We start from the raw sequence: 16,163 nt of genomic DNA, 5'->3' as shown, positions 1-16,163 counted from the left end.
TACAGAACAACCACAAGCAAAACAATATTAACTTACGTAATTTGTTGCCCACCAAGACTTCAGTTTCAGATACCACTGTAGACGGGGTCCCAGGTTCACTTCAAAGTCTTTAGCAAGAGCCTCCATTCTATTGTACTGCTCATCGTCCATTAGCGGGCGGGCCGACTCCAGGTACTACTCCAAACAAAATAAGTTTATCAAAATGACGCACAAAGTGGGGCTTAGTGCAGCAGCAGCAGCAGCAGCAGGGAAATCCACAAGCCTTTCATGTTAAAAATTAAAGGATATTGAGGATAGATAGCTCAAAATCAACACACAATTTGGTACAGTTCAGCACTAAATAGACAAATGTTTGGCTGATGCCTTCAGTGCATTCAGTGATTTTACTGCACTAGAGAATCCCCCTCTGATTGCCTATCTGTGGTTACCCTGCGATTGCCCATAAAAAATGCACGCAGTCAGACTGTCCCCTTTGTGTCAGACTGCAAATGAAGAACAAGGTGCCAATTTCAAACAATGGCACTGTGCAATTCAGAGTATACTGACCTGCCTTGCATAAAACCAGTCAGACTCTCAAAACAAGAACACTCAGAAAGCAGTTGCAGTACAGCAATAAATAAATGAGCTGTTTAAAGGACTGCTTTAAAATGGGAAGCACTCTTTACAGCACTACTATATACAAGACTGCAAAGCATAAGTGCACAGGAAAAAGACTAAAGATTGAAAAATGTTGACAATAGTTAAATGCTTACAAAACATTTTAAATGTTTAATACCACTAGCATCCCAGACAGAAATAATACAGTCTAATATCATTTAAGAATCATGCTGCATAGCAGTTCAGACCATTTCTGCTTTTTTCTGTGGTGTGAGCCTAATTAGAAATACCACAAACCTTTTACTGCTACAGAACAGGGACTTGGGCACAATTTGTTTCAAGGATAAAGACATGTTTGTATTGATTGAAACAAGAACCAGGAACACAAACACACACACAGACTGATCAGATAGGCTACCAAGAGGCCAATGGCAATTTTGCAAGCGCTCCAGGTTTTTATGGCCAAGACTGGTCAAAGTGTGCACGTGACAACAATATCTCAAGCACTCCACAAACCTGGCCTGTATGGTAGGGTGGCAAGAAGGAAGCCAGAAAGCCCACCTTTAATCCCATTTGAAGTATGCAAAAAAACCCAGGAGATTCTGTAGCCATGTGGCAAAAAGTTTTGTGGTCTGACAAAAACTAAAATGGAACTTTTTGGCCTAAATGCAAAGCGTTATGTTTGGCGCAAACCCAACACACCCTAATCTAGGCAGACTCTTGGTGGTGCCATACACCTTCCACTTCTTAGTAATCGTCTTGATCATGCTCCAAGGGATATTCAAGGCCTTTTTTATATATATTTTTTTATACCCATCCCCTGATCTATGCCTTTCAACAACTTTGTCCCGAACTTCTTTTGAAAGCGCCTTGGTGCTCATGGTTGAGTCTTTGCTTTGAAATGCACTACCCAGCTGAGGGAACCTATATGAACTGCTACATTTATCCTGAAATCATGTGAATCACTACAATTTAACACAGGTGGAGGCCACTTAACATTGTGTGTGATTTTGAAGGCGATTGGTTACACCTGAGCTAATTTAGGATTGGGGAGTGGACACTTATCCAACCTAGCTATTTTCAGTTTTTATTTTTAATTAATTAAAAAAAAAAAAAAAAAAAAAACTATTTTTTGCAACAAAATGTGAAAATTTTTAAAGGGGGTTTAGACTTTCTAGAGGCATTGATAGAGTATATATATATATATATATATAGACACACACAGACACACGTAGTGCCTTGAAAAATATTCGGCCCCCATCCCATTTTTCACATTTAAGAGTCTCAGATTCAGAATTTGAAATAGATTAAATTAGGATTTTTTCCCCACTATTCTACAAAGCCTTGAGCACCATGTCAAATCAAAAGAAAAATTCCAAAAGCTTTCAATAATTCACTAAAAATGAAAAATGGAGATTTTCAGATTAAAAAGTATTCATACCCTTTGTAATTGCAAGCCTAAATTTGCTCAGGTGCAATATATTACCTCAACAAGTCACACAATTTGTACTTGCACCTGTGTAGGAAATTAGTGGATCACCTGCTTTAAATGAATCTGTGAGGATAAATACCACTCTCTCTGTATGGTCCCACAGTATGGTAGAGACTTTCTAAAGAAAAAATCAAAATGAAGTTGAAAGAGCATTCTAAGCAAGTCAGTGATGTGATTATAGAGAAGCACAAATCTGGGGAAGGGTACATAACCATTTCAAAGGCACTGAACATCCCTCAGAGCTCAGTGCAGAAGTCGGACAAATATGAAACTACCACCACACTGCCTAGATCAGGCCGCCCCTCTAAACTTAGTTGCCGGACAAGAAGGACATTTCTTAGGGAAGCTACTGTGAGGCCAACTGTGACTCTGAGTTAAAGAAGTCAGTGGCTGCGATAGACGATGATGTTTATGTATCAACAATCTCCAAGGCATTCCACAAAAACGGCCTTTATGGGAGAGTGGCAAGGAAGCCCTAGCTGAAAAAAAAACATATCCTTGCCCGTAAAGAGTTTGCAAAACGTCACCTAGAAGATACTGCAGTTATGTGGCAGAACGTCTTGTGGAACCTTTTGGCCTGAACGCCAAGCAGTATGTGTGGTGCAAATCAAACACTGCACACCAGCCAGGCAACACCATCCCCACCATAAAGTATGGCGGTGGTAGCATCATGTTATGGGGATGCTTTTCAGCAGCAGTGACTGGCAATATTGTCAGGATTGATGGGAGGATGAATGGCGCACAATACAGAGAAATCCTGGATAAAAACCTGCGCCCCTCCGCCAAAAAACTCAAACTGCGGAAGAAGTTTGTCTTTCAACAGGACAATGATACAAAGCACACTGCCAGAGCAACACTGGAGTGGCTTAAAATGAAGAAAATAGATGTCCTTGAGTAACCCAGTCAGAGTCCTGACCTTAATCCCATCAGAAATCTGTGGCAAGACCTCAAAATTGCTGTCCATCACCGTTCCCCAACTAACTTGACACAGCTTGAGCAATTTTGCAAGGAGGAATGGGCAAATATTACTCGCATCTCGTGTGCAAAGTTAATAGAGACTTATTCGAAAAGACTACTGGCTGTAATAGCTGCCAGAGGTGGTTCAACCAACTATTGACCCAGGGGGATGAATACTTAAATGATGACATTTCAGTTTATTCATTCATATTCATTTCAGTTTATTTTATTTTTATTGTAAAATAAAAATATATGTATACTATTTATATTATATATATATTCTATATATATATATATATATATATATATATATATATATATATATATATATACACACATACACACACAGATTTGACTCACTCGTTTCATAGTGTCTGCGACTGCAGGTACAGGAAGGCGTGGGAGTGACGTCTGGAAGCTGTACAACATTGGCTTGGGTCCAGAGAAAAGCTTCACCAGTGCCTACAGAGAAAAAGCCATAAACAGCATGGCAATATATATGGAGGCAGCAGTATGTCTGCACGGCACACTTCAGGAGTTATAGATTTATATATTAAAATAACTTATCCAATTCTGAGAACATTACTGTAGAATGTAACTTGCAGGTGATTTTAGACTGTTAAATAAAAAACAAACAATCAAGATATGTTTTCTTAAATGTAGAAGGACATGCTGCTGGAGTCAAACAGTCCCAGAACTCTGTGAGCATTCATGGAGTAGTCTTTATATGTAACAAATACAATATTTATATTAAAAAAAAAATTAAAAAAGGCGTTTAAACCTAAATTAAAACAGACGATTGCAGAGATGACTTCCTTAGACCAAGCTGTGCATCTGTTTAACAATGCAAGGTAATATTGGAACACTGCTTCACCCGGACTGACTGACACTGAATTTGAATGTATGAAAGATAACACTGCTTCACCCAATAAGATGCTGTATGCTGTAAAAAAAAAAAAATTATATATATATATATATATATATATATATATATATATATATATATATATATCTCAAAGAGCCAGCTGCCCAACGTTTCGATATGTTGTACATATCTTTCTCAAGGGAGCCTATATATATATATATATATATATATATATATATATATATATATATATATATATATATATATATATATATATATATATATATATATATATATACACACACACACACACACACACATATTCTACAGAAGAAAATAAAAATCATCTGTTGCTACAGCTCACTATTTGATAATGGAATTGTACATTCCTATGATATGACCACACAATTGAGCGAATAAAGTCCCTTCAGCTACAGCACTCACCATCCAGATTCTGGTTCTCTTGGACACCTTGCCGTGTGCACTGAACATCCAGCCGTGCCAGGAGAGCAGCATCTTCAGTGTGGTGCGCATGATAGAGATACCAGCCACCCACAGGCTGGTGCCGATGAGCACTCCTCCCACAATCTTCTGGCTCTCATCAGACAGGTACCTACTGCAGAGGATTGAAAGAACAGGCGCATGCTAAAAGAGCAATGTTCTTATATTGACGATGTGCTATGGACTCAAGTAAATATACAGACGCCGCAGCGCATCTGTGTGAATATGTTTCATTGTTTTTTCTTAATGATGTTATAATAATAAATATATAAGCTTAACAGCAGATATCTGCTAAGTGCTTGACCTACTGCAGAGTACCAAGAAGAAGAGCAAGGCTGGAAATCACTTCAAGATAACAGCAAGCTAAACTTTCCTGACAGCAAATAATAATAATAATAATAAACTTTATTTTATATAGCGCCTTTAAAAGCAACATTTCAAAGCGCTTTACAAAGAAATAAAACAGTCATAAAAATGCCTTTCTTTAAAAGTAGGTCTTTAAGCTAGATTAAAAGCATTAAGAGTGGCAGAATCCCTGATCTCTTTAGGAATGGTGTTCCAAAGTTTTGGGGCATAACAACAGAAAGCCCTGTCGCCCATACAACGTAGGTGAACAGAGGGAACACAGAACAATCCAAGAAATGGATGCTTAAACACTAGAACAGCTCTGAAGATACATTTAGTCTGAGAATAGAATGTTATGTATACAGACATTTTGCCATATTAGTACATAATTATAGGAATTATACAGTAATTGTCTTTAAATCATGATGCAATTATAGAATCATTATAGTGCACTGCATGTTCATTATTTAATAAACACTGCTTCTCGTATAGTTTGCATTTGTATCTCTTTAAAATGACAATTAACTTCATACAATACATGTAAGTGTAATTACATGGTGGCAGATACTACTTTATGTAGGGGTATGGGGCATGTTTTTATGTCTTAGTGATTTTGGACTCAATATTCCCAGGAGAAAAGTTACGAGAGGGTTTGTACTCTTACAGGATTGTCAATGTTGATATGCGTCACCATCAATTTCAGTCAATAGGTGGCACTGTGGTTACTCCATGTCAGAGAAGCTCTTTTTTTCATTAAAGATTTGTGATAGTTTTGCTTTGTCGGAATAGTTTGTTACAACTATGCCATTCGTCAAGGTGGAAAAAGAGAGCACAAACCACCTGTGGATTAATGATGTTCTCCTTTAATGCTAGCTCCTTCCAAATCAAAATCATGTCCCATTTCTGATGAACCATAAAACCACCACCAATAGCAAGCTCTTGTACTGCCTTCAATGAACTCCGTCTTTTTGCAGCTTCTGTGTAAATAGGTGGAATACAGTAAGGAAACACAGAAGACAGTACGAGCCAAGGGCAATGAAACTGAATGTGTTCTCAGAAGACAGTGAAATTGATTTTGTGGGGGTGATCTCTGCAGGTGACAGCTGTTATACTAACAGTATATTATTTATTAAACATAGGATTGAAACTCCTGCAAATTATTTACCTTACAGGGAGGTGTGCCCCGATTCTGGCTATCAACCCGAATGAAGGATCTGTTTTTGTGTACGCTGTTGTGGACATGAACCCCACCACAACTACCAGCAAGCTTGTAGGGCTTCCAGGGAACACGCCGGTCATGACCCCATTCTACAAAAGGGAAACAGGGTCAGCAAAGTGCTTTAAAAGGGCAACGTGGCATGGATATGACAAATCAGAGTTAAATGAACTCATGCATTGTACTTGTTTACATACACCTTGGGGTTATTTTGGTAAATAGGCGTGTCCCATTTTGGAAATAACTGCTCGAACAATATAACTTAATAGGCTAAAACAGACCATTACTTCCAGATGAAATATGAAAGGCAATTTATACTTTAGAAAATTATAAAAGTGAATAAATATATTCAACATTTTTTTAATTTAAAAAATAACCTTGGAGTAATTTTCTGTTTCAGTTATCACAATTATTATTATTATTAGTCATTTAGCAGATGCTTTCATCCAGAGCGACTTACAGAGACTTGCATCAACAACTGTTGCAGAGTCGCTTACAATAGGACCTTGGTTTTACATCTTATCTGAAGGACAGAGAACAAGGAGGTTAAGTGACTTGCTCTGGGTCACACACATGGAGTCTGTGATTGAGCTGGGATTGAACCTAGTATCAAGCCCTTTTCTTTAACCACTGGACCACCATTTAACCATTTACTTTAATTGTATTTATTGTAAGACTGATCCCTAGTGGGAAAAACACCAGTAGGGTTGCTAAAGCGTTTAAAAGCAGCATTTTTAGATGATACAACACAGTCTAGGAGAGGCATGCAGAGCATCTAACTGCCTTGTTGGTTTGCAGTGCAGTGACAGTCTAGCCCAGTCTGGAGTAAACCAGCAAATTTCTTTTAAAATCTAGACTTTAAATGAGATTTCAAATGTACTACAAGCTGTATTTTTTCTCAAGTCATACACGTACTGTCACACATATGACCATCCTTTAAGCTGTGCTGTCTGCACTCAGCCTCAGTGCAATAAAAAGCAATGCCTTGCTGTCTGTCCCACAGGAGACTTAAGCTAATATACAGTAATGACGAGAGCACCCAGATCGGGATTCTATTGTTTATCGATTTAGTTTGCGCTGTACAAGAACAGCATTACTCTTCTTCCAATGTACGAGACTTATTAAAGCAACTCGGGGTCCCCATCCACATACCATGCACACCACCCTTACAGAGCACAGTCATTCTGCACTGTAATGTTGCACTGGACCACACAGAGGCACCAGAGATTAGCCTGCTGCTTTAACAGCTGCTTTCACAGATCTTACACTGCCTTACCTAAGGTTGGATATCATGAAGCCCAAGATTAGTGCTAATTGGGGTCTGTGAAATCAGCTGTAGATGCAGTCCCTGTGCTAAGAACCGATTCTTGCAGCAGCACACAGTACCTTGAATCTGATGAACTTCTTCTTCCAGGAGTGCAGCCCGGAGAGGTAGATCTGTCGAAGAGCTTCGTGGCTGAGCCGGAGATCGATGCCATCTGGTGTTACTGTGAACTGAAACGCTACGGCCTGGTGAGCCTCTGCCATACTTCTTTCCTGGATTCACTGAAAAAGAAAACAGGTATTTTAACATTCACATCCTGACCCAATGGTCTTCAATAGCAATTCGTTTTGGGGTAGGGGGTGGTCAGTTGGTTTTCCTGATGCATGTAGAACTCTTCTAAGACCACACTGTATATGTGGGTTATGCCTTTTTAATCCACTAGGTTCAACCAGGAAGGGGTCCAATTGTAACAGGGAATCCTAAGAATGATATGAAAATGTGCCACATTTTTTACATTGGTCCTGTGGCTCATTTGGCTAAGACCAAGTAGAAAGATGAAAATAAGTCACCACTGTTGGTTACTTAATTAATTGCAGTAGTTAAGCAGGTGAAAGCCTCACCATAGGAAACATTGGCTTAAGGGAAGCCTACTGTTGTGTTGTCTCCTCCTAAGCACAGTGCATGACAAGGGAAAACTGTGTTTGTTTAAATAACCCAGAGTGGGTAAACTTATGTTTGTGCTGTGCTTTTCTGCTACAGTAAAAAGGGACACGCATTTGTGTATACTTCACATTTTATTTATTATCGCCTCTTCATCTCTACATGCTTAATAAACGTAACTTAGTTTTTGCATGATTTATTCAGCTTGTAATAGCCATCATAACATGTCTGGTCAACATGCTGTACCACAGAGTGGGTTTAGACCTGATGCTTTAGATCATTAAAATTAGACTTTGACTGAGGCAGGGTGTCAGAATTGGCAGCGCAAGAACAGATAGGTCCTTCCTGTGGCAATGATGTGCCAGTCTAGCCCAAAAGACTAATGTGCTGTTAAAAAGTGGTTCTTCCCTGACCTACAATATCCATGTTATGTAATAAAAATGTAAATGAACAAATGAACACGTGCCCATAAACTGTATCCCCAGGGTGTTAAGTTTAAGGCTACCACAACTGGATAAGCAGTGGAAAAGTGACATGCATAATTGCCTATGTATTGTATAGCTGACTCCAACATGCACAGCCATACAAGGTTTAACAACATGATTGGCAACAACACTTCTACTGCTGCAGTGCAGGCTCAGCATTCACATTTCAATGCCAAACAGACAAGACGCTCCAGGCAGTACCTTAGCAGACCCTTTCAGGATTATCCAGGCTTAAAAATCAATTCAACCATTCTGAGCTTTCAAAGGAAAGTGATTCATTGCAGTCACTTCTCCCAAAACTGCATTTTAATCCCTTACTGCCCAGTTTGAAATTCTAGTACACAAATAGAGTATTTAGAGACAGTAAATAGCATTCAGTGTACCAGGGATTATCTTTTAGGGCTAATCCAATGTTTGTCGCTTTTCAGCACATAGGCTAATTACTTGTTACAATTACAGCAGCACTTATTTCATCGTCTGCTCAAAGATGAGATAAGTCGATTAACAGGGGAATTTCAATCTGTGTTGCACCTCAACTAGGAGTTTAACGATCCAGTACACATCAATGAATTGTGATACTTTCTTTATACAACATATTGTATCACAATATGCGCGCATCGCTGGTATTGCGATACAAGGGCAAAACCAAAACATATCTCACTGTAGTCACCAAATGGTTCTTGAGTGTTTTACAGTTGGTTTGAATAAATACCATCCCGATTTAATTTAACTTAATTTCTTTAACATAACAGTCTGTCGTCAAATGTTCATTTGATTTTATTATGCATCATAAAAGTAGCCAGCCAATCTGAACCATTGCATGTATCGCAATATATACAACCTGCATATTTCCATATGTACTGTGACAGTACTGTATCATTACACCCCTAACAACTACAGTTTTATGTGTCAACCCATGTAGCTGTTAATCCATATAATAATTGGATTACAAACAGCCAGTTGATTAAAAAAGGGCCATGTACACTACCGATAAGACCCCTGCTTTACTGATCAGTCACAAATTAGATGATTCATCGGTTTGCATTCAATTATTCACAGTTAGGGAGGAACTGTCCAAATTCCAGAACACCCAGTACTGTAGTGCACACTTCTAAAGTTCTAAAAAAATAAGAGACATGCAATACAAGACAGTTACAGTTATATGACAAAACATACACTAAATGATATCGGGCTCCATTGTGAAGCAAGTGCAGAGATACATTTTCTAAATAATGCAACACTACAGTCTCCGCCACCTAATCGGGATACTGAAATTCGGGATTGCTTTTTAAATGGGAAACAACTCTGGGAGATGGGTCTTCGCAATGCTGTTATTGTCGTGTAATTGGGATGTCACTTTGTTTAATTGGGAACCAGTATTTTTAAATGATGAACAGAGATCGCTTTTTCAGAGCAAGACAGGTCATGCAGCACAGTGCAGCGAGTACATGATTACCTGCGACCCTAGGAATCTGTTTGCTATGGAATAATGCTGAAAAACACAGAGTTTCCATGCTGTCGGAGAATTTTTTGTTTTACACCTGGGGCAGGGCAAAAAAACATTTAAGGTTTTTTTGGTTGTTTGATAAGCAAATCAATACACTTATCATCTATAATCATCAACACAGTCAATTTTGCTTTAAATTTTGAAAACATACTTGTTCAGTAAAACTGCTTCTGATGTACAGAAGTCAAGGTTGAACAAGGCACACTCCCAGTGTCACCTGTCTCCTGTAGTTTCTCAGGCTGTTGTTGCAAAGAAAGTTGGTGTGTCAACATCGCAGGTGTCTTGCCTTGTGATAAGGGGTGATTTCATTCTTTTTCATTTAATTTAGAAATACATTTTGTTTAGGAACAAAAAATATAAAAAAAAACCCTTATGTATTTAACATTTAATCATAATGTGATGCGATTTCATTCTCATGTACAAACATATTTTGTGAGGCTGAAGGTTAAATGACACGTCAGGGTACAAAATAATACTGTATTATCCCAACTCATTCAGCACTATGCAAAAAGACTACTATAAATAATTAAGTGTAGAAATATGCAAATACTATTTAGGGGCACTCCCTAAACTGCTCTTCTTAGACTGCACTACCACATGTCATTTTGAGTGGTTATTTGTCCTATGATCTGATCTGATCAGAATCAGAAGGAATTTGTAACTTGTTTATTAGTTGATTTTACTATGCTAAATGTTTTACCACACTGCTCCTTTGTTAGAGCGCTATAGAACACTGTGCTGTATGCATCCCACTTTCAATGAGAATACCAGTAAAATAACATTATGGGGGCACTGGGAGTGAACCACATTATTACCTTTCCCATACTGTAAAGGGTCACTTTGTATTTTCCCAGCCAGGCAAGGTTTTCCATAGCAGACTGTATTTGTACTTCCAGCTTACATTTTACCTAGTGCCAACTGAGTGAGCCTGAAGGCTGCCAATTGGTATAAAGCAATGCATCTCTTCCTCTATGACGTCTTTCCTTTTATTCCCAGTTTGCAAAAGAACTGTCAAAGTCAGAGGCTGGTCAGCCGCATAACCAGAAAGGCATCTCCTAACTTTTTTTTTTTTTTTTCAGTCATTCATAACAAATGGGTCATTCCAACTCAAGAATTTCCACATACACCTGATTGAAAAAAATGTTACCAGGGCAGGCAAGGTGTGCCTGCTAAAGAACAGCTGTGTAACTCATGTTTGAAGAGCTGTGTAACTCACGTTTGAAGAGCTGTGTAACTTCGTGTTTCAAGAGCTGTGTAACTTCGTGTTTCAAGAGCTGTGTAACTTCGTGTTTCAAGAGCTGTGTAACTTCGTGTTTCAAGAGCTGTGTAACTTCGTGTTTCAAGAGCTGTGTAACTTCGTGTTTCAAGAGCTGTGTAACTTCGTGTTTCAAGAGCTGTGTAACTTCGTGTTTCAAGAGCTGTGTAACTTCGTGTTTCAAGAGCTGTGTAACTTCGTGTTTCAAGAGCTGTGTAACTTCGTGTTTCAAGAGCTGTGTAACTTCGTGTTTCAAGAGCTGTGTTACTCCGTGTTTCAAGAGCTGTGTAACTCCGTGTTTCAAGAGCTGTGTAACTCCGTGTTTCAAGAGCTGTGTAACTCCGTGTTTCAAGAGCTGTGTAACTCCGTGTTAGAAGTTGAAAACAATGCCCATTTTGATTAGCTTTTACCTACTTGTTCTTCATGTGGGAGATGACCTAGACAAATAGCATTAATTGGTAAGCATGTTTCAAGAGCTTTGCAAATGTTAATTGATGTAAGAGGTTAAATGACACTCGTTGGTGTACTTGCGCACAAATGATCCAAATTTTAACGATAGGAGATCTGTTATGTTAAGATAAATTTAATCAAAACATTTAACAAGTTTTAACTAGTCATTACAATCCAATATTAATGCATTTGCCATATGATGCAACTGTAAAAGATCAACTGCACATGCTGTGCCCACATCAGATTCTCGTGGAACTTTGACCCTATCCACACTATGCCTTTAAACCGTCTTAAAAGTGCTAAACACAGTTAGCGTCCACACTACGCATCGTTTAATAACGTACTCGAGAACTGGACTCGAGGCCACCTCAGGGGTAGTCTCAAGTCTGGTTCTAAATTAGATTGCATCAGGCAGTGCGGTTTGTCAGAAGTGTGGACGCTGCAATACCAAACTACATTTTTTGTTTATCCTCCAATATCCCAGAATGCTTTCTGACATTTTGGTGCATGGACATTAAAAATACAGTACTCAGAACAGGCGCCTGAAGGAATTGAGAACAACTATCAATATTGCTGTACCGTATACAATTTCTAAGGTTTGTTGTAAAATGGTGGATCATGGAGTGACGTGATCAGATGTCGAAATCAAGGCACACTGATATCTGGAGTGACGAAATCAGTCAAGGAGCACTTCAGTTCAAAACGAAGCATGCATTATGATAAAATGTACCTTGTGTTTTTAAGAAACAAAGCCATAGCATTCATGCTAAGAAGCGCCATGTCTTCCGTGGGCACAAGCTCTGTATTTGCCGGGTTGTAATGAAATCCAGTGCATGGTGGGATAAAGTCATATCAAGTCTTACAGTCCATTGCGCTGCTACTGTAAGAACTGTAACCGGCGTAGTGTTATTTTCACGTGCACAGATAAAGTGTTACACAGCATACTGCGCTTGCTCACGCATGCCTAAACAACTTAGAAAACACGGAAGTGCCCATTCAAATCGGGTACGTTATGCTGTTTTCTGTCTTTTTCATCTTTTAATAAAATCTAGAATATCTTTCCACCATTAAGAAAACAGTATGCAAATATTTATCATATGCAATACATTGAGTCTTGTACATTTGTTTACTTCGGCAACTTTCCAATGGACTTCTCATTTTGTCTTTTTCTTCGTAAATTGATTTTTTTTTTCTTTTTAGAAAAATTGATTATCTGTTTCCAGTTTAAGTTTGCAAAAAAATTGTATAATTAATGGTTTGCACAAAAATAATTTATAACTAAAGGTAAATGTACCCCTGTTTGACAATAGGAAAACACATCACAGTTGATTGAACCTGTACCAAAATCTTAGTCACAGCATACTACTTTCTAACATTACACGGGTCAAGTTTTGGTACACATACCACATTGTGACGATGTATCACTTTACAACACTACACTGGGCTATTTTAATAGTGTTTGCACGTATTAAGACTGACTAAACATGGAACAGTACTTTAGTGTGGACGCTTTGAGATGGATTACCTAAAACATTTCTGAATACGGTTCTCGATCGGTTATGTAGTGTGGGCAGGGCTTTGTCTTGCTGCTACCCTTAGAAGCCTTGCAAAATTATAACTCTATATTTACTAGTAGTTGAAGTAGATATTAAAAAATGTCAGTGTACTAACCAAGTCAACAACAAAATCATTTTAAACAACGTTTATACATTCAACATTATAATCAGGCTTGTGGAACGGTTAAAAGTTTGAAAGTAATTTAAAAGCAAAGCTATTCACTGCTTTGAATATACTTCAAATGTCACAAGGGTTAAACTACAGATGTATGCATTTCTAAACGATCGACGTGACCATGGTAACCAGCAATTGCACGTGTTTCTAAAAACAGCAAGATGTCGGTCGGTAAAGTATAGAGCTGACCAAAAACCAAAAAAAAAAAAAAAAAAAAAAAACAGCAGTCGGTGGCCTGTTTTAACAACCACAAAAAAGTTTGGTTTTAAATGTAACAATTTATTCTTTTTTTTTTAAGTTTCAAAACTAGTATTATTTTTCTTTCGACGTATGCAAAACAAAACAAAACAAAAAAAAGAAAGCTAAACGTGTGTCTCCGCTTGCAAAACACAGTAGTACTGTTATGATTCCAAATATCGCAGTAAGTCACCGCTAACTTATGAAATTATTTGTGACACTTCAAGGACACATGCTCTGCCAACCGGTTGTCTTCCATGCTGTTGTAGATCTCTGAACACCCTTGCCCCTCCCCCACTTCGCGAGTAAATCACATGACTGTGCTTCTAGAATCTAGGTAAAAGGTCATTCCGCTGCGAAATGGAAATAAGCAGACAAGAGCAGTCTTCCCTTCCAATGAAAGGAAAACCAACGCATCAGCCAAGTTAAATACTACACACGCGCCTGTGCAACTAGCATTTATCTAAAGATAACAAAGAAAATTGAGGGACACTTTACACTACACAGAGCACTGTATACAGTAAACACAAAGACCCGGCAATGAATAATAAATATAAGCAACAACCTTGCTTCCTGGGTGTTTTATTCATTTAGCAAGTGGTGTTTTTTTATGAATAACTTAATGTTCAATCCGTTGCCAACGCTTTATAAATACGTGTACTTTTGTTTCCTTATTAAATGAAAACTGAGGAATAAAATACAGACTCGTCTGCATGGTTTAAACACAATGCACCGAGGTCAAAAGGTTACAGCATGTACAAAACCTATGGCTTACAGTATTATTGCAATGATATACGGACACGCCATGCCAATCGATTCGGGCCCTAGGTTCCCAGAGCCTATTACAGGGAGTGACTGGGTTTCTGTCTTCTCGCCAAGCTTTGCCTTAATTCTTTTTACTTAAATAAAAATATTTTGGAATACATTGCAATAATCTACCCACTAGCTGTGCTCCCATTAGGCACCCTGCCGGTATAATGTTGGTAAGATAACAGCAACATGCAGATATATGTATGTGCTATTCTAAAAACTACCGAGTATGAAACCAGAACAGATTAATTGCATTATGTGAATGGCGAGCATTTGAGAAGAGCAGTGGTTTCTACATAGCAACGAATTGGCATTGTACATGTCACCTGTCATAAGCTCACCTAATTCACGACCTTGGAAAGAGCTGTTGTGTTCTTCATGAAGAATTCAGCAAACGTCTGATTGAATTTGTGTACCCACTTTCTGCGAAGGTACCAGTAAGTATTACTGTTCAGTACATTCAAAATGTAATTCACAAATAAGGCAGGTAAGACATGTACATGACACTAAACGCCGACAGTGAGTTAAAAACAGAAACGCACGATAAATACAAGTGACCTCTGAAAAAAAAAAAAAACCCTGAGTGTACTGTCACCCGGCATATGTGACTTGTGACAAAGAACAGCTCAACCATCCAGCATAATCGTAGATATTGTTCTTCTTGCATAAACCGATATTATATTATGATTTTTCTACGTCACAAATTTAGAACCACGATTTTTTTTTGACTCCCCACACTTTATATCAGCACGCCCACAAGCATCAATGAATAATACTTCCATCAAACTACGAATGTGCGGTAAACAACGACAAGAATTAAAGTTTTTTTTTTTTTTTTAATTCAGTCTCAAGCTTTTGCTGTTTACATGACAGCAACAAATTACACACCTTAGAAACAAGCACGGCTCAAGTAGTTCATAGTATATATATATTATATATATATATATTATAGATATAATTATATAATTATATATTATATATATATATATGCTTATTTTACATGAACTTAACCATCTACTGACAAGCTGCCGTTCTCATGTTGTAGAAATATCACTTTAAACACATCAATTAGATAGAAACAGCTGGTCATCTTACCTGAGTGGTAATATACAATACTGTGTTTCTTAATAGGTCAGTTCAGATGCGCTCTTTTGTTACGGGTTTTCAGTGCCTGTGAGCTTCCTTGCTATTCAAGCAACGTTCGCGTGCAATGAGAGTGGATAAATATGCAATGTAAAATACCGGCTTCACAAAGACCTGCCCCCCTGCAATACGTCATAAATGAACTCGTTCACCTCGCTACAGCGCTGGGGGGGGGGAAGGGAGGGCGGTGTCTAAGGCTTGAAGAGCTGCTAGGATCCTTTCTAGTAACACAAATACTGTTGCTACTAGGCTGTTGTGTTCAACGAGAGGTTGTTTGATACAACGAAATGGTTCCAAGAAGATCCACCTTCTCTTATGCAACTGTGGACTGATTGAAATGTACTCCCTATAAACTCATTAGAAAGACGCTTTAACCTTTTAAACTCGAGCCTTGTTTTGCCTATTTGTATGTCATCCCTTCTAACTCTTGTTATGTAAAGATTACAAGCATGTAACACACATCAAATGAAAGGCCACACAATTATCTTTCTTGTTAGCAAAGTTTCTTCACTGACAAACACATCCATCTGGAGGCAGTAATGAGACATTCACGGTCTGCTGTTAATGGGTGTGTTTGTCCTAATATAGGATTATTTACCACATTAGTGTTGGAGTGAAGTAGTCAAAAAGGGGTACCCTTTCTTTAAT

General features: G+C 38.2%; 1 protein-coding gene across 2 annotated transcripts in view; it reads right to left on the bottom strand.

Moving 5' to 3' along the window:
• The window catches only part of LOC121294487 (carnitine O-palmitoyltransferase 1, liver isoform-like), a 36,671-nt gene extending 21,073 nt beyond the window's left edge, over positions 1-15,598 (bottom strand). For both annotated transcript variants that reach the window (XM_041218228.1, XM_041218229.1), the window contains exons 1-6: positions 15,468-15,598; positions 7,360-7,518; positions 5,923-6,065; positions 4,356-4,527; positions 3,407-3,508; positions 37-174 (exon numbers count right to left, since the gene is read on the bottom strand). In XM_041218228.1, coding sequence (XP_041074162.1) covers positions 37-174; positions 3,407-3,508; positions 4,356-4,527; positions 5,923-6,065; positions 7,360-7,500 — 696 coding nt within the window. In that variant the 5' untranslated portion in view covers positions 7,501-7,518; positions 15,468-15,598. The remainder of the gene's footprint in view (positions 1-36; positions 175-3,406; positions 3,509-4,355; positions 4,528-5,922; positions 6,066-7,359; positions 7,519-15,467) is intronic.
• Positions 15,599-16,163: the final 565 nt, after the last annotated feature.

The sequence above is a fragment of the Polyodon spathula genome, chromosome 19 (genome assembly GCF_017654505.1).
Source record: "Polyodon spathula isolate WHYD16114869_AA chromosome 19, ASM1765450v1, whole genome shotgun sequence".
NCBI lineage: Eukaryota > Metazoa > Chordata > Actinopteri > Acipenseriformes > Polyodontidae > Polyodon > Polyodon spathula.
Note: the sequence above shows the minus strand (reverse complement) of the source record. Positions and strands in the feature narration are given on the sequence as shown.